This window comes from Ctenopharyngodon idella, chromosome 20, assembly GCF_019924925.1.
Source record: "Ctenopharyngodon idella isolate HZGC_01 chromosome 20, HZGC01, whole genome shotgun sequence".
Lineage (NCBI taxonomy): Eukaryota > Metazoa > Chordata > Actinopteri > Cypriniformes > Xenocyprididae > Ctenopharyngodon > Ctenopharyngodon idella.
The window spans coordinates 18,369,741-18,394,720 of NC_067239.1; the positions used below are offsets into that span (position 1 = coordinate 18,369,741).

The 24,980-nt window shown below is 37.6% G+C and overlaps 1 protein-coding gene across 5 annotated transcripts in view; it reads right to left on the reverse strand.

Annotated features, from left to right (window-relative positions):
• Positions 1-24,980, reverse strand: part of btbd7 (BTB (POZ) domain containing 7) — a 57,551-nt gene that overhangs the window by 9,649 nt on the left and 22,922 nt on the right. For 3 of the 5 annotated variants that reach the window (XR_007926719.1, XM_051873901.1, XM_051873900.1), the window contains exons 2-6: positions 23,927-24,126; positions 20,246-21,370; positions 8,504-8,712; positions 4,153-4,228; positions 1,672-1,832 (exon numbers count right to left, since the gene is read on the reverse strand). Coding sequence is in view for 4 of the 5 variants with exons in the window: in XM_051873901.1 (XP_051729861.1) it covers positions 1,672-1,832; positions 4,153-4,228; positions 8,504-8,712; positions 20,246-21,370; positions 23,927-24,008 (1,653 nt within the window). In the remaining variant the exon portion in view is untranslated. Of the gene's footprint in view, positions 1-1,671; positions 1,833-4,152; positions 4,229-8,503; positions 8,713-16,970; positions 18,057-20,245; positions 21,371-23,360; positions 23,396-23,926; positions 24,127-24,980 lie in introns of those variants that run through there. The other 2 variants (XM_051873902.1, XM_051873903.1) reach the window with 2 other exon arrangements.

Genomic DNA, 24,980 nt, shown 5'->3' on the forward strand with positions numbered 1-24,980 from the left:
TAATTTTTATGATTTCGAAAGAAGTCTCTTATACTCACCAAGGCTGTGTTCACTTGATCAAACATATAGTAAAAACAGTTATATCGTGACATTGTTACAATTTAAAATAACCATTTTCTATTTTAATATGTGTAAAAATGTAATTTATTCCTGTGACAGCAAAGCAGAATTTTCAGCTGCCAATACATGTGACAGTCTTCATTGTCACATGATCCTTCAAAAATAATTCTAATATGCTGATTTGATGCTCAAGAAACATTTCTTACAATCAATGTTGAAAAAAGTTGTGCTGCTTAATATTTTTGTGAAAACTGTGATACATTTTTATCAGGATTCTTTGATGAAAAGAAAGTTCAGTTTCTCAGGGGCAGGGGCAGAGAGACAGACAGACAGACAGCTAACTCGCGGTGTCAGAATGCCAGTCAGTGAAGTCTGATGCAACATGCAACCCATGTAGCAACGCGTTATTGCAACAACATATCAGATAGTCTGACGGCAGATAAAAATAAACAGTAAATAAATTACTTTCGAGTGATTCATTACAAAAGTGAGCATCACATATGCTAAACTTGGTATGTGCGCATGAACAGACCTCATTTACGGAAGCACATTTGAGTTTCTTCTTTTTCCTTTTAATGGCGGTTGGCAAAACCACTTGGAATTGGCTTAGGATAGCTGATACCGATCAGTTAAAAAAAAAAAAAAAAAAAAATGCTTAATCGGCCCCAATACTAATTCTTGAAATTGACTTGGGACATCTCTAGTCTTTAATGTTAATTTTGATTCATTTAATGCCTCCTTGCTGAATTAAAAATTAAATGCTAAAAATATTTCTTCTATTTTAAAAACAAAAACAAAAACAAACTGACCCCAAACTTTTGAATGGTACAGTAAATTTCAATTAAGAGAAGCTGCATGGAGCTAAAAAGCAATTTTGTGTATGTGAAATCTAGTGTGACTGCCCCTTAAAGGTTTAGTTCACCCAAAAATGAAAATTCTGTCATCATTTACTCACCCTCATGTTGTTCCAAACCCGCAAGACCTGTAAGACTTTCGTTCATCTTCGGAACTCAACACGATCGCTTTATACGCTGAACAGATTTAATTTAAGCTTTTATTCACATATAAACATTCATCAACGCACACATCAGTTGTGGTAAATGGAAACTCAAGCATGTTCGCTTGACATGCGAGAACCAATGAGGTTTGTTCTCGTGTTACACAGCACATTTGAGCTTCCGCAAGAGGGTTGTTCTTGCGCATCAAGCAGGTTCGGTTGAGCTTCTGTTTATGTTCACTGATCAATGTTTATATGTGGATAAAAGCATAAATTCAATATGTTCATCATATAAAGTGATCATGTCTCTTCAGAAAATTTGGACTTAACTGCTCAATTCATATGAATTCGTTTTACTATCTCTCTATGAACTTTTTGAAGTGTCAAAGTGGTAGTCACGTAGCTGTCAATGGAGGGACAGAAATCGTTCAGATTTCATTTAAAATATCTTCATTTGTGTTCCGAAGATGAACGAAAGTCTTACTGATTTTAAACAACATGAGGGTGAGTAAATGATAACAGAATTTTCATTTTTGGGTGAACTAACACTTTTATGCCGCTATTTAAGCTGTACAAACCAAAGACATAAACAGAAGACACACAAACACACTTACAGTGTCAGAGAGGACCTCACTGTTGGTGGGTAATATGTGCTCAGTTCGGACGAAAGGCAGCAGCGGAGAGAGAATCTCTTTAAGCTCTTCCAGGTCCAGATCCCTTCTTTTCACACCACGTTTATTCACACTATGTGCAGTACCACTTAACAGGTTCGGCTCTGGGGAACACATAAAAACACACAGAGTTTCATACACAGTCACACACAAGTATTTAAGTTGGAAGAAATGGTGGCCCAACTTTTCTAGCCCACACTATAGATTAGACAAAGATGGGTGGGAGGGTGTGTGCTTCCAGAGGATTAGCAGTATCACTATGCAGCTCCACTGACTGCTGCTGTGCCCTTGAGCGAGGAATTTAAGCTCCACTATTCCAGGGATGCTGCACTGCAATGGACCCTGAATTACTATCTACACCTCAGACAGCAAATTAGGATCATGCGTAAGATTGTTAATGACAAAATGAAGGTGTATTTTTGCATTGCTGTTTCCCTTTAGAATGTGTTCTGGAGGAAAAGCAATCAAAGATCGTGTTTGTGGTTTGGCACCAGCTATAAACATTTAAGACAGTGTTAGTCTGGGTATATTTGATTCTGTTGGGTACACAGAGCAATTGCAGACCCAGGTCTGGAGCTGCCAGCCATATGCTACGCTTCTGTATTGCAGAGCACTTGGCCTGATTTCTCAGTGCTGAGCCAGTTAGAGTCATTACTAGACATTACGAGGATTGGGGAATAAATCATTAGACTGGCATAGTTCAGACCACCAGCTATGGCAAGAGGTGAAAACAGGGACAAATTCAGCAGCACAGAAAAAAGTTTGGCCTAGAGAAAAGTGTGTGTATATGGAGTAGATAGGGATTAAAGGAATAGTCAGCACTTAAATTTTTGCCTGAACATTACTTTCATTCCAAACTTGTATGGACTAAGGGTGTAACAATATTCAAACCAAACTGAAAAAACGCAATACACCACGTATGGTATGTACCATGGTTTTCTCATGGCGTACCGAACCCCCCCCGCCGCCCAAGCCCAGCCCAGCTCTGGCCCATTTTTGAGGTTGACCTCACTTAACCTTGTCACAAAACAAATTTTTGTTCCTTGACATTTGATTAAATAGTAATTGAGGTGTAACAGTACACGTATTTGGCCAGTGAATTTTCAGTACATGTCATATATGTGTTCACGACGGATACAGCCTAACCACCATTAACCACCAATAATCACAATAAGCTCCATGTTTTGTTACTTTCGATAAGAAACAAAGTGTCATCTTTCAAATTCTGTCCATTTTATTATGAAATTCAAACAAAAAAAATGCCGTAAAAACAATTTTATAATTAGATTTAGAAGTTAATGCAAAAGCTGCCTTATGTGCAGTTTAAATGTTTGAATACAATTTGTTATTTGAGTGTTGATTATTATATCTAAAAATAAATAGCAACTGAATTTAGGCTAATAGTGTGGGCTCTGTTGTTAACCTTTAATATTATATTAATGTGCAAGTAAGGGCTCCCTATATAGTTTACAGAATTAGCAGAGATAAATTTTTTATCCTTAAGAAACCTTTAATTATAATTGAATTCATTTAAAGACAGAGACACAATTTGTTCAGTAAACTACTGTTTAATAAAAAGAGAAGCAATTTTATATTTGGGTTTCTCCCCCCTGTGGTACCGAACCATGAATTCAATACCGAGGTATGTACCGAACCATAAGTTTTGTGTACCGTTACACTCCTACGTGATACTTTTGTTTTTTTTCACAGTTTGACAGACATGGTCACTATGAACAGATGGAATGAGCTATGTAATAATTCTTGTAATGAAATATACAGTAGCATTCAAAAGTTTGGGGACAGAACGTTTTTTTTTTTTTTTTTTGAAAAATGAATACTTCTATTCAGCAAGATCACATGCAATTGATCAAAAGTGACAGTAAAGGCATAATTTTACAAAAGATAAGAAATATTTTATAACAAATGTCTCTGCAATCATTTTTTCAAATACATGCTGTTCTTTTAAACTTTCTATTCAAAGGATTTGAAGAAAATGTATCATGGTTTCTACAAACATAATAACAAAGTTTTGAACATAGATAAGAAATGTTTCTTGCGGACCAAATCAGCATATTAGAATAATTTCTGAAGGACCATGTGACACTAAAGACTGCAGTAATGGCTGTTGAAAATTCAGCTTTGCCATCACAGGAATATATTATATTTTAAAATATACTAAATAACAGAATATCTCACATTTTTTACTGTATTTTGTATCAAATAAATGCAGCCTTGGTGAGCCTAAGAGACTTTCAAAGACATTAAAAAACTTTTGAACGGTAGTGTATAAATACTTGTGGGGAAAAAACCCCAACATACAAGGTTTGATATGAGGGTGAGTAAATAAATGACAGGTTTTTCATTTTTGGATGAACTATTCCTTTAATGTGTATCTAGTGACATATCAATGTCTGTGTGTGATACCTCTATCGGCCATCCTCTTGATGAGCTGGTGTTCGCCCCACTTCACAACATACTTGAGGATGTCCTGTTCACTGGCCTGTGAAGAGGGGAGAAGAACAGTACAAGTTTATGTTACTGAATTTAGCCAGCGCTGCAAGGCTGAAGGAAACTGGTGTATGCAAGTTTAAAAATGGCACATTTAATACAAAAGAACAATCTCAAAAGGAAAAACAGGATGTATAAAACCAATATATTTTATAGCAGCAGGTCCTGCAGGTGCCAGGTGAAATCTGAGCAAAATAATTTTGCTACTATCTTATCTTACTAGGAATATTGCACAGCCAAAATCTCATTTCATTAAACGTCAGAAGCAGATCCAGGTTTAATGGACATAGATTAACCCTCAAACTAAATTACATTTTTTAATATCGGGGTCTTTACACTTTCTTAAATTTTATTTTTTTGGGCTTTTTGCCTTTTTTACAGTACAGGAGAGTGCAGACAGGAAATTTGGGGGCAAGAAAAAGAAAGAGGGAACGGGACTGGGACATGACCCATGGCAGACTTAACCCTCTACAGCACAGCGATGCCCTCAGGCAACGGAAAGTTTTCTTAAGCCCTATGTTTAGTACATTTTTCTTTAAATGATTACAACCAATTAGAAAGGTTGATAAAGTACCAAAGAACAGTCTAGTAAGGTGTGGGAGTCACTATCAAGCACCATTTAAAGGTGGGACATCCTGTTTTGACACATGGTCACAGGAGTAAATGGTGTGAGAAGGCAAGATTATTTGCTTTAGTAATCTTATTTAAAATGACATGAACTGTACATAAAAAATATGTGTCTGTGTCTGTCTGTGTGTGTGTGTGTGTGTGTGTGTGTGTGTGTGTGTGTGTGTGTGTGTGAGAAGGTGTAGAGAAGACTTTTGTCAGGTTTTATGAAGTTTTTTTTATTTTGCATGTTCAGAAATTCAGTTTTTCTTTTCGTTGCCTCAGGGCAACGTTGTGCGATAAGGGATACTTTGAGGATGTTTTGGACAATACCTCACATTGGCCATAATGTGTTACAAGAAGGGAAGATGCAGGGTTCTTGGGTTTGCAGGAACACCCAAAGTGATGTGAAAAAATTGTAACATACACCTCTATTTCACAGCAGAGAAGAAGTGCTTTTTGAAGTTTCAAACGGAGTGAAATCTTATTACATGAAGTACATTATATGGCATGACACACTACATTATACAGACCTATACAGGTATCAAATTCATTATATCAATGTCTTTCAAGTGTTTTTCCCTTTTTACTTAATGATTTCTTGACATTTAAAAAAAAAAAAAAAAAAAAAAAAAAAAAATTGATTTTGATGATAATTTTCTCTATGATTCTGTACCATTGTTGCACAAAATATTTTGGGGTGGGGGGCCAAAATTTGTTTTTATCAATAAAATGTTCCCAAATGAACCAAAAAATGATGTGGAATATATTTTTTTTCATGTGCCATCAACATGTGTGCAGTAGAGGGTTAAACCTTGATCTCTGTGAACCAACAACTCTTATACAGGTGCTGGTCATATAATTAGAATATCATCAAAAAGTTGATTTATTTCACTAATTCCATTCAAAAAGTGAAACTTGTATATTATATTCATTCATTACACACAGACTGATATATTTCAAATGTTTATTTCTTTTAATTTTGATGATTATAACTGACAACTAAGGAAAATCCCAAATTCAGTATCTCAGAAAATTAGAATATTACTTAAGACCAATACAAAGAAAGGATTTTTAGAAATCTTGGCCCATTGAAAAGTATGAGCATGTACAGCACTCAATACTTAGTTGGGGCTTCTTTTGCCTGAATTACTGCAGCAATGCGGTGTGGCATGGAGTGGATCAGTCTGTGGCACTGCTCAGGTGTTATAAGAGCCCAGGTTGCTCTGATAGTGGCCTTCAGCTCTTCTGCATTGTTGGGTCTGGCATATCGCATCTTCCTCTTCACAATACCCCACAGATTTTCTATGAGGTTAATGTCAGGCGAGTTTGCTGGCCAATTAAGAACAGGGATACCATGGTCCTTAAACCAGGTACTGGTAGCTTTGGCACTGTGTGCAGGTGCCAAGTCCTGTTGGAAAATGAAATCTGCATCTCCATAAAGTTGGTCAGCAACAGGAAGCATGAAGTGCTCTAAAACTTCCTGGTATACGGCTGCATTGACCTTGGACCTCAGAAAACACAGTGGACCAACACCAGCAGATGACATGGCACCCCAAACCATCACTGACTGTGGAAACTTTACACTGAACCTCAAGCAACGTGGATTGTGTGCCTCTCCTCTCTTCCTCCAGACTCTGGGACCCTGATTTCCAAAGGAAATGCAAAATTTACTTTCATCAGAGAACATAACTTTGGACCACTCAGCAGCAGTCCAGTCCTTTTTGTCTTTAACCCAGGCGAAACGCTTCTGACGCTGTCTGTTGTTCAAGAGTGGCTTGACAGAAGGAATGCGACAGCTGAAACCCATGTCTTGCATACGTCTGTGCGTAGTGGTTCTTGAAGCACTGACTCCAGCTGCAGTCCACTCTTTGTAAATCTCCCCCACATTTTTGAATGGGTTTTGTTTCACAATCCCCTCCAGGGTGCACTTATCCCTATTGCTTGTACACTTTTTTCTACCACATCTTTTCCTTCCATTCGCCTCTCTATTAATGTGCTTGGACACAGAGCTCTTTTGCAATGACCTTTTGTGTCTTGCCCTCCTTGTGCAAGGTGTCAATGATCGTCTTTTGGACAACTGTCAAGTCAGCAGTCTTCCCCATGATTGTGTAGCCTACAGAACTAGACTGAGAAACCATTTAAAGGCCTTTGCAGGTGTTTTGAGTTAATTAGCTGATTAGAGTGTGGCACCAGGTGTCTTCAATATTGAACCTTTTCACAATATTCTAATTTTCTGAGATACTGAATTTGGGATTTTCCTTAGTTGTCAGTTATAATCATCAAAATTAAAAGAAATAAACATTTGAAATATATCAGTCTGTGTGTAATGAATGAATATAATATACAAGTTTCACTTTTTAAATGGAATTAGTGAAATAAATCAACTTTTTGATGATATTCTAATTATATGACCAGCACCTGTATATCTTGGCCAAGTTCACAGAACTTTTCAAAAATCATTTTGATTCAGACTGATTGACAATTTATCATTCAGACCGATTTGTTAACTAACTGAAAAAGTCACTAAACAAGTTTTACTCTACTCAAGCTCTAGACAATAGCAATATCTAGCTAATGAAATAATGTAAAAATGAGCATAACTAGAGAAAAAAAAAAAAAGTACATTCATTAGACATTACCATGACTTAAGACTTATTAACTTTTATGTCATTTCCAGACCTGTAAAAAAAAAAGCTTAAAATTCACAGATATTTACAGGTTTTCCATGATCATGGCAATGAATCAATCAGTTAATCCACCTTTTTTGAGGCATAGTATATCTGTCAAACCAACACTAGTCACTACAACACTAGTTCATGTTTGTTTACAAATTCTCAGTCACTAGAGGGATTAGATTATTTCAACAGGTTTGACCCGGGGTAGAGTTAGCAAAGACTTGTAAATGTTGAAGATCTAGCACACAGGAGTGTGAAGGCGCTAACAGACTTCTGTGTGCCAGGCCAAATCCCAGATGGGGTTACAGCTCTCTATATAAGCTCACGGAGGAGAAGTAAGGGGGTCATCTGATACAGATGACTCACTTGTCTAAAAACAAAAGCAGGTGACCTTTAAGAAAAGGGAGCCCTGATCAACAGAGATCGATAAACAGACTGATACTAACACTGCTGTCTGAAATAGATAGGCCTTAAGCCCTACAATGATTTGCGGACTGAAATAAACACAAATTTCCCAATAGTGCAATATGATGCAGTTGCCCTGAATCACCCCTGCATGTTTCCAGAGAGAAAATAAGCTTGATGTTGTCGTAAAAGCACAAAAATCACATGTAAGAGACCTTATAGTGAATTTATTTGAAAGATTAAGCTAGAAAATTCGATTTAAAATCAGTTTTAAATCGGACCAACAATTCCTAATTCCAATTTTTCCCAGGGAATCCCTTTTTAACAACCCATATCTCATTAAAAAAAAGCATCAGTTTTTTTGAGCAAGAGCAAGTCTGAGGATCCAATAATATGTCCTGTGTGAACAATCCCTTATTCTTCACATTTCAGTTAACAAAATGTAATTTTTCACTTATCTAGAAAAGATAGATTATTAGAAACACAATGAGCTCCCTAGATTGAGAAATCATGAACTGGACAATCTTGCACTGGGAAATCTGAAAAGAACTCAGGGTTAATTGGTGTTCGGTCATCACCTGCAGATAATCAGACTGAATGGCCACCAGCAGGTGCTCCTTGCTTAGCTCATAGAGGACGTCGGAGGTCATGATCTGGCTGAACTCCTCGCACAGGAAGTGCATGGCCTGCCGATGAACCCATTTGGAGCCATAGGGCTGTGAGCTCCACTTCAGGATGGCCACCACAGTGTCCAGCGAGATGCTGTCTGCCACAATGTCTTCACAGCCTAAGACGAATAAACAAATGACATCATATTTCATTAAGGCATAAACAGCTTCAGCTGCTCTTAAACATACAAATATGTCCAAACGTAGATTTTAAAACAAGAAACGTGGGTGGTCGAGATGCTCTTAGAAGAGGGCACTACCTGTATCTTCCCTCTACACGATTTATCCATTGCTGAAATAATTCTCTCATCACTGTGACTGTAATATAACACTTCAAAAAGGTAAAACAGAGTCCATAAATACACCAGGAATATATTCTATCACAATATGCAGATATGTCTAAAATATTAATGAAAATGTATGCATTTAAATGTCACTGTGAGAACCTATGAATAATTTACCCAATTATTCACAATGAAAACACTGCTTTATGCTGCTTCAAACTGTGCCTTGAATTACTGATTTGATCTGTTTTGTCTCTTCCATTCAATTCTTTCGGTCAGCTTTTCCAGCCATCAAAGACCGAATGTCAAAAGAGAGGCATTCAGTGCAGTTTAATCAGTAAATGCCACCGGGGTTTTTTTTTCCTGTGCTTGATACAAAGACCCCTGGAGCAGTGGAGAATTTCAACTCCAATGCAATCCAAGCCATGCATCTCTAGAGAGCAAGCTTGGTTTTCCCTTTCTAACAGGAATTATGAGAAATTCACTTAAAACAATAGTTTGTGTTCAAAATTGTATAGATTTATTGTATCGTACCTGATGAAACACAATCAAAAGTAACAGTAAAGACTCTATTTCAAATAAATGCTGGTCTTTTGAACTTGCTATTTATCAAAGAATCCTGGAAAAAATATGTATCACTGTTTCCACAAAAATATTAAGCAGCACAACTATTTTCAACATTGATAATAAGAAGAAAACATTTCTTGAGCACTAAATCAGCATATTAGAATGATTTCTGAAGGATCATGTGACACTGAAGACTGCAGTAATGGCTGCTGAAAATTCTGCTTTGTCATCACAGAAATAAATTAAAGTTAGAACATTTTAAAATAGGAAAAAGGTATTTTAAATTCTAATAATGTTTCACAAATTACAATTTTTACTGTATTTTTGATGTAGCCTTGGTGAGCAAAAACATTCTGACCCCAAACTTCTGAACACTTTGGTGAAAGGGAAGATTGTCAGTGCATAACTTGCATTTCCTCACACTATCACATTTGGAGTTTAGAAGTATAAATCATTATCCATCTTTAATTGTATGGAAAATAGCAGCTCCGACATTTTGCCTAATAATTCACTTCAAACTACACAAAAAAAAAAAATAAAAAAATAAAAAACATGGTGATGGAATGAGTGTGAGTAAATGACAACAATTTTATTACTGGGTGAACTACTCTAAGTATTCAGGCACACTGTGCTGATCAGTACCATTAAATATTCAACTGGATGGCAGCCTGCGTCAGAACAGATGCCTCTCTCAACGCTCTGGAGACAGTATTACATTTTCAAACTACATATTTTGTAAGTAAATACGCTTTTTTCAAGACTCTCCATGCTAACACTCATAAGGGTGACCTTGAAGAATAAATATGACTAGGAAGACAACAAGCATTTGTAATCTTTTATGCCATAACACCGGACCTGTTGAAAACCACAACTTGGACCTTTTGTCTCCAAATATATGGTCAGTCACCATAAAATTAAGTGGGAGTGTTTTTTTTTTTGTTTGTTTTTTTAACATTTTGAAATGTCTTTTGTACACCCGCCCACACTTAGTCTTGCGTAGCCAGACCTTTGCCTAATGACATAAGGTGTCGGCTCTATAGCTACTGCAACTGACCCTCCGCCAGGAGTCTGACTGACAGGCGATCTAACCAATCATAATGCAGAATCTACCATTTTGTTCGACAAAGCAGTCAGGGTAGTTAGTAGATTAACGTCGGTGGACTTGAACTTGAAAAATGGTGTATACTGGCATCTTTCTGTGGTTAAACCAACATTTCTTCTGATGTTCATTCATGTATATTTGATTTTATAAATTAACTAGTAGGAAGAGATGATCGGTTCACGAGCCACTTGAACTGAGGCACTACAGCGATCTGTCACGACACATTAAAGAGCCACAAAATGGTATTTATTGTTTAAACTTTAAAAGTGACAAAATTTGAGACTTTGTTTCATATCAAAAGTAACCTGCTCTGTCTAGTCTGTCGTCGCGTTGTCAGTGTCCTCTTTGCTCCCCGATGTATTTTTCACTGCATGAGAACATATGTGGCGACAACCATGGCTTGACGGACATAGCAACAGTAACTAAAGGGGGCGGGTCTTTGCGAATTATCAATTGGTCAAAGAATGCCCACTAATTCAGGACGAGGTCGTCTGACAGAGATGTAAAGTGACCAATCACAGTTTTGTTTTGTTCAACGTCCTGTTTAGGGACAGGTACATGTTGCTACAATAACAGACTAATGTGCAAAATGGGATCACTTGGGAATCCAAAGGTTTCTTGGACAAGCTCGGAAAAAAAAGAAAAAGAAAATCCCGTATCCCATCGGTAAACATGCCAACATCTATTTTATATTGAACTAAGTGCCTCAAACAAAACACCTGATCCTACGCCATGAACTAGGCTCCCGGAAAACCTGTAGAAGTCAGCCAATCAGATTCTGACTTTTGCCTTTGTGAAAATGTTTCCCGTTTTGTGTGCCATACTGTATGCATCAGACGTTCAGTTAACGGCGTGTGGGCAGTCCGTAAGGTTGAGACTACCCCCCAGTAGTCTTAGCCAGACATCGGGACATAAATTATAGAATATAATTTACTCCATTTGCAACACTCTTATTTATATATAAAAAAATAAATAAATAAATAAATAAAAAAAAATAATCAATGATCACTCATAAACGTGCCATTTTACGGAATATCAGCACAGCCATGATTACCTGCAGCCTCGTGCCTATGGATGAATCATAACCATAATGATTTCCAGTACAAGTAAATAGCCTTCTATATCTTCTATATCTCTTATTACCTCCAAAGTGCTAAGGTGTATTGTTTAAGTCTGTGATCTAATGACAATATCTTCCCTTTTGTGATGGGCACCATATAGCCTGAGGATGGTGGCTCACATGTCTCCAGCCTGGAGCACACAAAAGATTAAGAGTAGCACTGCATCTGTTCCACTGCATGACTAGAAACCATTTAGCATGCAGCAGCAAAGCAGTGCACAGTATTCCCTCATAAACCCGTCCCAGTTAATTATAATCTCTGCTCGCAGAGCCATAAACTTGTCATTTTCCGAAAACAGTATCATATTAGCCTCTAGGGAGAGTGTCACCCAGCATCCAAAAATCTCATACTTCTTTATTGACTTTGTAATCAATGTGTAGATTGTTCACGTTGGGCATGAACAGAGAGCAACAAATCAATGCGAGTTAATGAAAGTTAATGATTAGGTGCGAGTCAAATTCAAACAACAAGAATGATTGCAGAACTTTCACCAAGGAGTTAATCATTACTCACATGAGATGAGTGTCCTAAATAGAGAGCAGAAACGAAAGTCTGCAAAACAATAGCAATACATGGCAGGAAGACTTAGCACAAACAACATGCAGTGTTTTCCACTCAAAAGCACTTGGAAGCCAAGTGCAGAAGATTTGATGGTAATGAGTCCAGAGCAAACGCTGCATATTTCATCCGTACTTCAACTGTTATTTTGTGGACTCTGCATCTCCTTTCCACATCTATAAACATGGGAAATGCAGATAAACAGTGTCGTTTTTTTTTTTTTTTTTCAAACAGCCTCTCAATGTTTGCTTAAGAGCAGATTTACATTGGGAATGAAAACATCTGTTTAAATTAACAGCACAAAATCTGCATTTACACTAAACTGCTAAAATTTAAATGGATTTAAATAAAGGCTTATTAAGAAATGCAAGAACTCCTACAGGGTAGGATCTGGTCTACACAAATAACACAACACAACACAAAAGTGCTGATTGGCCTCTTCTTGCTCCTGATCATTTGTCTGAAAAGCACAGACGTACTTTTTCAGGTGTTACCATGGCGTTCTTATTAGTGTTTGATCTTATACCCACTTTTGCCGTTTCAGAACATAGAGAGCTCCCTATGGAGGCAGCTTTTTGAGACATCACAGGCACACTCCTGAAACAAAGATCATTCCAAAAGGTAAGCAAATTAATTACTCTATACTATTTAATATGCTACTTCGACACTACAGTTCAAAAGTTTGGGACAGTATTTTTTTTTAACTTTTATTTAGCAAGGATGCATTAAAACGATCAAATGTGACAAAAAAGATTTCTAAATTCAAATGAATGCTGTTCTTTTGAACTTTGGGGGAAAAAAAGTGAAATGTTTCTTGGAAAGCACCATAAAACACAAAAAAAGCCATAAAAGCACAATAAAAGTATAGTCGAGGTAAGTATGATTTTTTTAATACTTTTATCTAGCAAAGTTGCATTAAACTGATCAAAGATGACAGTACAATGTTACAAAAGAATTTGATTTCAAATAAATTCTGTTATTTTGAATTTTCTATTCATCCAAGAATCCTGAAAAAAATGTATCAGTCTTCAAAAAAACATTAAGCAGCACAAGTATTTTCAAAAATGAAAACAACAAGAAATGTTTCTTGAGCACCAAATCAGCACATTAGAATGTAAAATGATTTCTGAAGGATAATGTGACATGTGACACTGCTGAAAATTATGCTTTGCTATAATCAAAGGAATAAATTACACTTTAAAATATATTCAAATAGGAAACTTATTTTAAATAGTAATATTTCACAATATTACTGCTTTACTGTATTTATGATCAAATAAATGCAGCCTTGGTGAGCATTAGAGACTTCCTTCGCAAACATTAAAAAATAAAATCTTACAAACCCCAAACTAGAATGGTAGTGTGCTTTTCCAAACAAAGCTAATCATTGTTAGCTTAGCAACATGCTAGAACCAAATTCTACTGAAGTCAATAGAGAGTGTCCAGAGCACTATTTATGCTGCACAGAGTTGTTGCCTATAAAGAAATGAGAAATGAGGATGAGGTGCATGCACGAGGAAGGGCGTCTGATTTCAGCCATGTGGAACTGCTAACAAAAGAGTCATTTAAAACTCATTTCAGCAGAAACTCAAAAAAAAAAAAAAACTAATTTAAAACTAAACCACAAGCAAGGCAACATTTTATAACATATTCAGTATACATTTAAAATAGTTTCCTCTGAAGAAGCGCATTTTGTCAAGGACTCAAAGCTAACAAGGCAATGTCATGTGAAAAACCTAATGGTAGTCTTGAGCTCATTTTACAGTTGAGTACACCTGATATTGGAGGAACACATCAACACAGGAAGGGAGCAGAGACAGAGAAGGACTAATCATTAGGGTATCTATTAGCCTTGAACAAGTGCAGTACCCCAATTAACTAGCCAGAGCCCCAGAGCTTGATATAAGGGGTAGACAGGCTAATAGAGAGGAGGAGGAGAGATAGAGTGAGCAAGTCAGTGAGAGAAACTGCGGCGTGCTGAGAGGAAGAAAAATGGGAGAAGGAGTAAAGATTAGGAGGGTAATGTCAAAAAGGACAGAGATAGTGGAAAATTAGCCCGGTCTGTATGACTGAATGTGAAAGATGGAAATTGCTGAAAGATACAGAGATGAAAATGAGAACCGGAGAGTGAAGGAGCCCCAGAGAGGTGTTGGGTTAAAATTCTCCATGACCTTTCAGACAAGCAGTAACAGACAGAATCATTACAGAGCTGACAGTCTCTTATAGGCTTAATGGAAACACCACCAGCAATCTGTGTTAATACTAATCAGAATAGTGCCTTGGGGGCAGGAAGGGTTTCTGTATTGAGTTTGAAACACACTCTAAAGGACATCTGACTGAACCACTCGCACACGCATCAAAGCTTCGTTGTTTCAAAAGGACTCTCTCTCCAAAGATATCAATATTAGACCTGTTCTCTCTAGGAACAGAGACATTCAGGTGACAGTGTTTGTTACCCACAAGATTGTTGTTATTCCCTGGCCTTAAATCAGAACAAAATGTGAAGATTTATTTCATTTATCTGTATTAGTCAATATTGTTTATTAAATCGTACATGCTCATTTGGTCTATTTTTTACATTTTGATTACCCTTGTCATCATCTAACCCTCACTTAAAGTTGTTCTATAAAAATTCTACAAATTTCATAACGTTGTTAAATGTAACTTTTTAGCAAATCTCAAAATAATATCCATTTTCATGCTGTACATTATAATGTTGTGATACCTAAATTTCATTGTAGCATTTTTGATTGGTTTATTTTCAGAATTTTATTTAATAGCTATCCCAAGGGGGAAAAAAAAAAAAAAAAAAAAAAAAAAAAAATGATGAGCTTATAGGTATCCAGAATTTAATATCAGTGCATCCCAAGAAATGAAATGCCTTTAAATCTAATAAATCTGATTTCTGCATATAAAGTATGCAAGATTATCAGAATGCACAACAACCTTAAACAGTTGATATGTCCTCTTTTAGCTCATTAGCAGATAATCACAATATGCGATCACCACTTATACTCTGGTACCAGACCAAAAAGGAAAAGAAAAAAAAAAAAAAAAAGTTTAGATGGTTTGATTCGATTAGAGTATGAATTGAGTGTCTGAAAAGCTTTAAAAAGAAAAAAACAAGGTCACAAAGACCTTGCTTTATGGATTTTTGAAATGCTCCTGCTGCCTAATTTTCATTGTTGGATAATGATGAAATATCAAAGCATCCTTTTTATACCGTTCAACTTAATGAACAGTGACACAAAACTGCAAGCGGAACAAAGAATGAAAAATACAAATGAACACATACTGGAACACACAAAAGGTTTTCAGTTTGTGAATAATTTCTCTCTTCCCCATATCCCCAGATGTCTCTTTCTCAAATGAGAAGCAATGCATTTTTAAAGGTGCTGAGAAGTGGAAGAAATGTGCACAGCTCTCTGTAGCTCCCACCCTCTAGGCCCATCGATGCAGCATTTCATTTGCACTACAGAACAGACCTATGGCAAGCCACGCTGTCAGTGAATGTTATCGTCACAGGTGCAGTGTCACGCTCAGCCCTGTCACTCGGCCTATCAGTTCATTCACGGCACAAACCCTCACCAAATCTTAAAGTCTATTTCAATCACACTGTTTCTTAGAATGGTCTCATGTGCTAAAGTCGGATACCCGTACCACTACTTTCTATCCTGTAAGTTACTGATTAGATGCTAATTTTTCACCCTGAGGTCCACTTCTAAAAGTTAGCTAGGTTTCCTGCACCAAAAAGCCATCATTTAATTTTACAGGAGCAATTACTACCCTCTCTCTGACCCCTAGATTTAAACAGGCTGTTTAATTTGCTAATGCACTTTAAGACTTCTATATGTAAATGATCTTGGTTATGATTGCGAACGTACTCTGAGGTTAGCCAATGTCATTCATTAGGTTGGGCCAAGTGCCAAGTTACTGAATAAGGTAAATGTGGGCCTAATATGTTAATCTGCACATGCTTGTGACACCACAACCATGGCAATTTCTGAGTGACCCATTTTTTCCAACTTACCATAAATGAATGTTGCATTACAGGAATCGTTTACCTAAAATATTCTGTTCAATTAAAATTCTGTTTAAAAAAATTAATTACTCACCCTGAAGTCAGTTCAAATGGAAAGCACCATAAAGCCTTTTTCACCTTGTAGATGTTTAATTAATGTCATTTTTGTGATAGGCCCTTGCCTTGGTCTGTCTTTCAGTGTGCAGACAACTTTGGTTTTTTGGTTGATCAAACTTTTCTTGATTTACGCACCTGAGAACGGACTGGTTATCTTTTGGAGCGCATACAATATCATTTTTGAAGCACCATAAAGCACAATAAAACAAAAAAGTCAAAAGCACAATATAAATATTCAAGGTCAGTACAATTTTTTTTTCAAAAAGAAATTAATACTTTTATCCAGCAAGGATGCATTAAATTGATCAAACGTGGCAGCATAAACCATTTGTTACAAAAGAATTTGATTTCAAATAAATGCCGTTCTTTTCAATTTTCTATTCACCCAAGAATCCTAAAAAAAAGTATTAGTGTTTCCACAAAAATATTACTGTTTTCAACAATGAAAATAATAATAATAATAATAATAATAATAATAATAATAATAATGTTTCTTGAACATCAAATCTGTTCAAGAGTATTAGAATGATTTCTGAACGATCATGTGACACTGAAGACTGGAGGGCGGGGCCTCTACCTCTTTTTTTTTAAAAAAAAAAAAAAAAAAAAAAACGGCTTCATCAAAAACGCGTGGAAAGCCCGGCCACGTCGCTTTCTCCTCGTTTCCAAAGCGCTTGCGCTCCCGTGGCGTCTGTCATTGTTATGCAACCATGAACTGCATTCTCCGCAACGAGGAATGTTTTTGACGTGAAAAATAAAAACCCGCCCTGTACAGCTATGATCAGCTGTTCGGCTGAGCTTTCGATGTTTTGTTACAGAAAGGCCGACTTTGGAGATTCCAAAGATAAATGATATGAGCTGTCTTAATTAGTTTAGCAAACATAACTTTAGGTCAACTGTACATTGGGCAAGACTTTGTTACTTTCACTGCCGCTATCCGTTGACATTTTCTCTTGACGTCAATTTCGAGAGCAATGAACAAGGGCAATCACATGATTTTTGTTCTTTGTTGTGATGAAAATGATTGCGCTCCTTTATTTGATCGACACATGCAAGCTGGGTAAACATACGGCAGCCGATTGCACACTTCAGAGGCCAACACAAGTGAGCATATTGTGCACTCTTCTCTTATGCTTCCTTATTCTCAAAGGAAAGTCTGTCAGTCGTTTTTCTGTTAAAGTGTCTATTTTCCTCATTAAACAGGCAAACAAACCAATTCACAGCAATTAAATCACACGAATCAAACAAAGCGAGAAAGGACAAAACATTTAGGAAAGTTTTCTCCAACAGATACCAGTTATTGGCATCTGTGCATCCCCACCATATGTCGACAGCTTAGGTTTAACAAAGAGGTTAACAGGATCCACAGCTGCATGAGCTGATTTCCTGCAGTTAGTGTGAACAAGAGTGATTTTCTCTGCAGAGTCGGTTACAGACCAATGGGTGGCTTTTTATCAACGTGCGTCTGCCTGGTCAGCACATTAATTATCTTTGCCATGTACCATCCACTGGCCGACTGCTGACTGGGTGTTAAATGACTGCTGTGCCTCCATTTCCTAGAGGTCATCGCCACCTTTGTCTCCCACCGGAGGCTATCAACACACATGCACTGAAACGACCTCAATGATTGCTTGTGTTCATTGCCGAGTACTCCATCTTGGGCTTTCTTTGAATGACCGAGGACTGACTTGTCCTTACAAAACAAAAAAGGAGAAAATACAATAACATCAGTAATGTGGCCTCATAAATTTTTGTGTTGAAAATCTCTGACAATAATCAGATAAGTTTGTAAAAAATTAAGTCAAATCAAAGTCAGGGTTGCACAAGCAATTTGTATTTAATTGCCATATGTTTCATGTCGCTGGGAAAAAAAAGTAGAGTTGACGTAGCAAGTGGTGCAGCATGTTCTGGAAGAAAACAAGCCTTCCTGAGCTCATCATCAGGCTATGCTGACAGTACTGAATCGGATCGCTATCTGTTACAAGCCACAGCTGACCAACAGGTCATAAGGATCAGCTGACACCGACGCTGCAGACCTGTGCTGTAGAGCGCAGGGTTTGATAGTCTTATTCAGATGAAGTAACTGGAAGGATGGGTGGCTCTCTGAAAAACATATCTTTGCACAGCTGAAGCCCATCAGTTTGTGCTGTAAATAGAGATAAACTGGCAAATTCACAATAAGGGCTGATGATACAAAGTACACAAGCAAGAGGTGTACAAGCCAGCAAATGTACAACATGGGGGGGAGGAGAGAGACAGGCTGCGAATTTGCTGCTGACAAAAAGCCCTTTTTTGGGAACTGATACACCGGCAGGTTTTGGCAAGGCTGCAGAGATAAATTAGATGTAAATTACTTTGAGAAACTACTTTAGATACCACTAAATGAAGTTATTTCTTCCTCCAGTGAGTATGGCTAATGTTAATATTATCACCAGTAGAATTTGATGGTGAAATAAAATTCAAGTAACAGTGAATATTGCAATGATTTTAATGCCTTTTTATTTGATCATTAAGTTACCCAAAGACCATGTAATTTGAGTGGATTTGTGATACTGTGATATTGAAAGTTTGGGAGTGTTAAGGGAAGGGAATGTTTCTGATTTAAACTTCACATATCAAAAATGGCCCAAAAGGCAAATAGACTTAATCGAATAAATCACAAAACTCAAATCAAATCACTCAAATGTTTAAAAATGGTTCTGGAGTGGCATTTTTCATGTATTAATGTGCATATTAATATGAATATTGGTTATACTGGTGCATACACTACCGTTCAAAGGTCTGGGGTTAGTATGAATTTATGTTTTTGAAAGAAGTCTCTAATGCTCACCAAGGCTATCTGATCCAAAAAACAAAAAAAAAACAAAAAAAAAACTGTTATATTGTTAAGTATTATTATAATTTAAAATAACAGTTTTCTATTTGTCTTTATGTGCCCTTGCTGAAAAAATTTAGGTTTTTTTTGTTTGTTTTTTTGAGTTCACTCATTTTTACTGACCCCAAACTTTTGAACAGTAGTATATTGTTACTGGTGCATATAGTGTTACGTTATGATTAATGAAAAGGAGATAGCATTCTTCATATTATGGTTTATTTAGTGAAAAATTAGGCTGTAAAAATCCAGTTTTTCCATTTTTAACCTCTGGCATAAAACATATTGAATGTACTTAAGTGTGTGTACATAAACTTTTAACCATGTAATAGAGAGACATATCAAATGTCATCAAAAGGCATACAAAATATCAAGATATAATGCTTTAGCCACAGAGCCCAACCAATGAGCACAGCCCAACCAATAAGAACTGGCTTAATCAAAAGACATTTTTAGAAACTACAGACTCGGGACATTAAACATAAATCAATAGCTGAACCCTGCAGCAAACATTGACAATAGGAAATGAGAAATTTGAATCTAAAACGCAAACCATTCTACTACTGGCTGACCTATTCTTTTGCCTCCTGCCATAATAACACAAGTAAATAGTGTTTAATATAGGGCTTCTTCTGAAAAGTCAACCCTGAAGCAGATGTGTGTCACTTTGGTCATTAACTATACACTCCTAACAAAAGGACTAATTCTACATTCCTTAGAAACCCTGTTTCCCTAAATAACATTAACATAGGCAGAATTGGATGAGGGTATTAAGAGGAGAGCAGAGGTTGCAGTGCTTTGTTGTTGGGCACATATGGGAGTCTCTCACAAATAGTAATCCCAACATGAGGCGAATAAACTACAGCAAACCCACCCTGTTTCCCAGGTCTTCCCTTGACAGCTTGTGAATTAATCAAGCAGTAAACAAAGCTTGGGGAGTGTGGAGCAATGAGTGGAAACGAAAGAGAAAGACTAGAAATAATGGATAAAAAAAAGAGGCTAAGACTTACCCTGAGCAAGCATGCTGAACTCCAAGAAGAGGGCAATGTGGTAGAGCTCCATGGCTTCTTCGGCCCGGCTCATGCATCCTCTCCCAGCCACCAGCGCCTGAACTTCACCAAGACTGCCTTCAGAAGGGCTCCCGCGGAGCACCAGCGAAAGGTCAACCGCATCTGTGTACATGCAGTGCAAGACCACTCGGGCGTACTTCTTGGGAATGATGGATTCATCGAGGATAATACGGGTGGGGGTTTGCAGAGTGCGCTCAGTGATCTCCTCACCCGAGCGGATGCGTCGTTGCAGAAGGTTGCGGAAGAAAGGTGAGCGTGCCGAGAGCACTGACTTGTGGGCCCTTAGCTCCTCTTCAGGCAAGCTGTGGCTCACCCCTGCGTTTCCACTTCCCATGCCGCTAGGAGCAGGTCCACCTGCTCCGAAGGCCTCCACCAGCTCAGAGTCCGAGGAGAAGCTCAGCAGCGAGTCAAAATATGGCATGTGCTCACAGAGGTTTCGCATGTCGGCTTCTAAGGAGTTGGGCGTACCGAACTCTTCGCTCAGTCTCACCAGCACATCCACATTCTGCAACCTTGCGTCCTCCGAGCCCAGCTCACCCGTGTAGAGGTAATGCAGCAATGAGGAGAACATAGGCGCATCCATGCCTGCTGTCCCAACGTCCAACAACACCTCAGCCCCATAACCCGGTGACGACGAAAGCAGGGTTTTGAAGAACGGGCAGCGGGCAGCCAGAACGGCACGGTGTGCTGGGAAGCAGGAATCCTGGAAGATCAGGTCCACGTCGGTGCAGTACTTGTGCTGATAAAGGGTGGCTAAATCACGTTGCAGGGTGCGCGCCTCGGGCCGGGCCAGGCCCGCCTGCAGACTGAGCTCTTTGAGCGCTGCCGTGCCCTCATACTCCTCCACCAGGGCATTGACGTCACGCACATCCCACCCTGAGAGGAGCTCGCGCATCTGCCGTGCATGATCGGCCGACCGACTGGACTTGCGTCGCTTAATGAACCTCCTCTTGAGGGTGGCCAAACCAGAGCTCTTTTTCTTCTTGTCCTGAGGTTTTTCAGGGCCATGTTCTAGGCTGTAGAGCTTGGACTCGCCGCCATAACCCTGTGGTGCATAGGAGGCGCCTGGTGATAGAAGAGAACACGCCGTGTTAAGAGTATGGAGGCCTTAAAAGTTGTCAGCAGGAAAATGTGCATTGTGAGGTCTGCCAATGTTACAATGAAAGTTTATTTCAAATAGGGCTGTCACGATATCAGATTTTTCACACCACGGTTATCGTGGCCAAAAGAATTCACGATATCGATATATTGCAATATCTATAGAAACCTTTAAGCCAACGAATCACACCATTGCATACAACAACTACACTTAAGGGTAATCAGATACTGATAAACAAACAACCGATACACACAAGGCACAATAATGTTAACTTTTTGCATTCTCTGTCTTTAGCAAATTTTTATGAAGGAAGAAAAGCATTTAGTTTATCTGAGTTCAAGCTGGAGTAAAAAACACTGCCTGAATGTATCCCGAAGAACGGAAAAGATTTTATCCAAAACAATTTTAAAGACCATGCTATGTGATTTTATCTAGAGGCAGAAATTACATTAGGCTATTTTATAGTATATACAGTGATAAAGGCTATGTAGATTAGCATAGCATTAGCTATAAATATACATTATCCTTACGAAAATAACCAAGATGGCTTGAACACAGACAAACCATATACTGTCAAAATGGTGTGTTAATTCTCTTCATGTTAAATCATTCAAAACGTCTCTATCTGCATTTTAAATGTACATTTCATATGGATTACATAATCAGAGAGAGCCTATTTCTTTCCTATTCCTATTTCCAGTTCATGTGCATCGCGCCGGCGCCTCCATTATATTGTCTGCTATATTTGCTTCTTATGTATTAAATCCAGGCAATTGGTTGATAAAACATTGATTAAAATTAAGACACAATTTATACAAAATGAAAATCACTTTAACGAAAGGCTTTCTACAAAACAAAACTTAATGAAGTGGTCAAAATCATGTCTGACCCACTCCATGTCTCCCGATATATTGCGCATCTTATGATGTAGCTATCCTATCTTACTCATGCTGTTCACTTTTCATAATCAACATAGATGAAATTTGAAAAAAAAAACAAACATAATATTTAAAGATAAATATGAAACTAAAAACTTTTTCGCTCACATGCTCTGCTGTGTAGAGAATCTCCTGTCTTATCAGACGACATGATTTTGCACGGTAGCAGCAGCTGCGTGCGCTGCATCTTCTTCTGTTTTATGTTAGATGGCAGCGTTAAGGTGAAATACCGCCACCTATTGTACTTTGGGATGTCAACCAGGTACTGGCGCTGGATTATTTACATGTCATATTAAAATGTATATTATTCATTTTAAATATTTAGTTTATCACGATATATTGTCACACCCTTAATTAACACGATATCGATTTTTCATGTTTTGAATATCACGGTTATCGTCAATACCGGGATATCGCGACACCCCTAATTTCAAATAAATGCAACACCACAGGGCTTCACTTTTTGCAAGTGCTTCAGAACAATTCTGAAATGCACTTGACTTTTAATAACATTGGACTAATGGAGGAAACTGAATGCAATGAAAGTACAAAAATTACACAATTAAATTTAACTCTGGTTCAAAGAATTGCATCTCTATAACAGACATCAATTAGGCGTAAATTCACTGTATGGAGAAATTTATGTGATATTTGTTGAAAAAATTTTGAAAATTAAACAGAAATTCAAAAAGTTTAATTTGTTAAACAGTGCATGCTCTAGATCACTACTTGGAGCATTCCAAATTTCAAAAAGGAAAGTATGCATCCCCAAACCACTTAATGTGTACTTTTAACTTCCCCCCCTCTAAATCTCTAAATTTTCACCTGCCAAAAAAGGAAACTATGAAGTCATCTAATGTCCTCCCCAGCATGGCTAATATCTCCCTGACGACACTTTATGTCTCAATCCAATGTTCCATTTCTCATTGTAGGCCCACTGTCATGCATGGCTTAGCATTTTGAAAGCACCATTACTTTACTGATCTCACAAACAGCAAAGACATGAAAATATTCATACCAGAATATGCCGTTAAAGCCAGACTCTGTGGGATACTGAAAGGGGAAAAAAAACAAAAACAAACAAACAAAAAAAACAAAAAAAAAAAAACAAAACAAAACAAAACACACAAAGCAACTGCTGACAGTTGTGCTACAATTTCCAAGCTTTTTAAATGAATACAGACAAGATGTTACAGTAAAAGAATATGAAGACTGGTGAAGTCAATAATTTAATGAGATTCTATTTCTATGTGCTGCTGAACTGTCTCTAAACATTATCATTGTTTTGTTTTAACAAAAACAATGCAGGACTATTTTATATTCTAGTCAGAGAAAAACTTTCATCTTTGAGAGAGATTTCCTTTTCTTGCAATTGAAAAAAAAAGAAAAAAAAAAATCATCATCATATTGCAATGTGATTCAAAGAATTTAGGTCTTGTATCCTGCTGATATATGCAATCGGAAAGCCAAAAAAAGATGTAATAGTGCTCAGGCTGTCAGACCTTTTATATTGTCATCGATCACAGTAGTTGCTAAACTATAAAGAACAAATATCTCTGTAACAGCATTCATATGGGAGTTTACCTATGAAGGTCTGCTGGGTCTGTGGGTTACCCCCGAATCGAGGGGAGCACGAGTGAGGGTAGCTGGAGGCATTCACACCCATCCTCTCTCCCCTTCTTCCTCCTCTTAGTCACCCTGCTGGATCATTCTGTTCGTAGCTCACCGCTCCGCTCAATCAGACCTATATGAATGTGGAGACACTGCAGCAATGTCCGTCATTCCTAGACAAGAGAAAGAGGCAGGGGGAGAGTTAGTACATAAAATGTCAACTATTCATGAAATTTGGACAAGCAAAAAGAAAAAATAATCACACTTTTATATTATAATAAGTAATAATATAATAACTTCTTAAATTACAATAAAATAATTTATAATTATATCTTATAATTACCTATTTCTACAAAAAAAGAAAAGTGCAAAGGTAAAATGGGATTAAACTGTCAAATCTGAAAAGAAAGAAACTGAACAATACAACCAAACCAAACAGACTACATAAGAGCTTTGATGTTTCCTTCTGCTCTTGAAGGCCATTAGAATACTGCTGCAGGATTCTGACTTATTCAAACCCTCCCACTGATGTCATGCTAATGCAATCTGACACAGAGGCACAACTGGCTTGTTTACTCAAGCTAAACAATGTCTACAGTACTTCATGTCTCTTTTCAAGTCTCTAATCTCCAAACTTTGGCCTGTGACCTTGCTTTGGCCTTCAGCGCTCAAGCCTGCAAGTTCACACCATCGGAACAATACATCATTTCTACGAAACTTCCTTTGAACTGACCTGGCAACAAACTGAATGCTGTTAATTCCTTGCCAAATATGTATTTTCTTGGGGAGAAGGAAGACTGGGTTTTTCCTGTATCCAGATGATGAGCTATTGCTCCATCCAGATATTTGGGTTTCACATTAAATTCCAAACTTGCGCTGCCGGAAACTCCTCAAAGGGGGAGCCATAACAGTTTGGGGAGACATAAATGCTATACATCCCTGATTTGTGACATTGAGAGTGTGCGAAAAGAGAAGCATTTTTCCAGGCTGATCCAAGCAGAAAGCCTAAAGAGACCAGACAGAATCA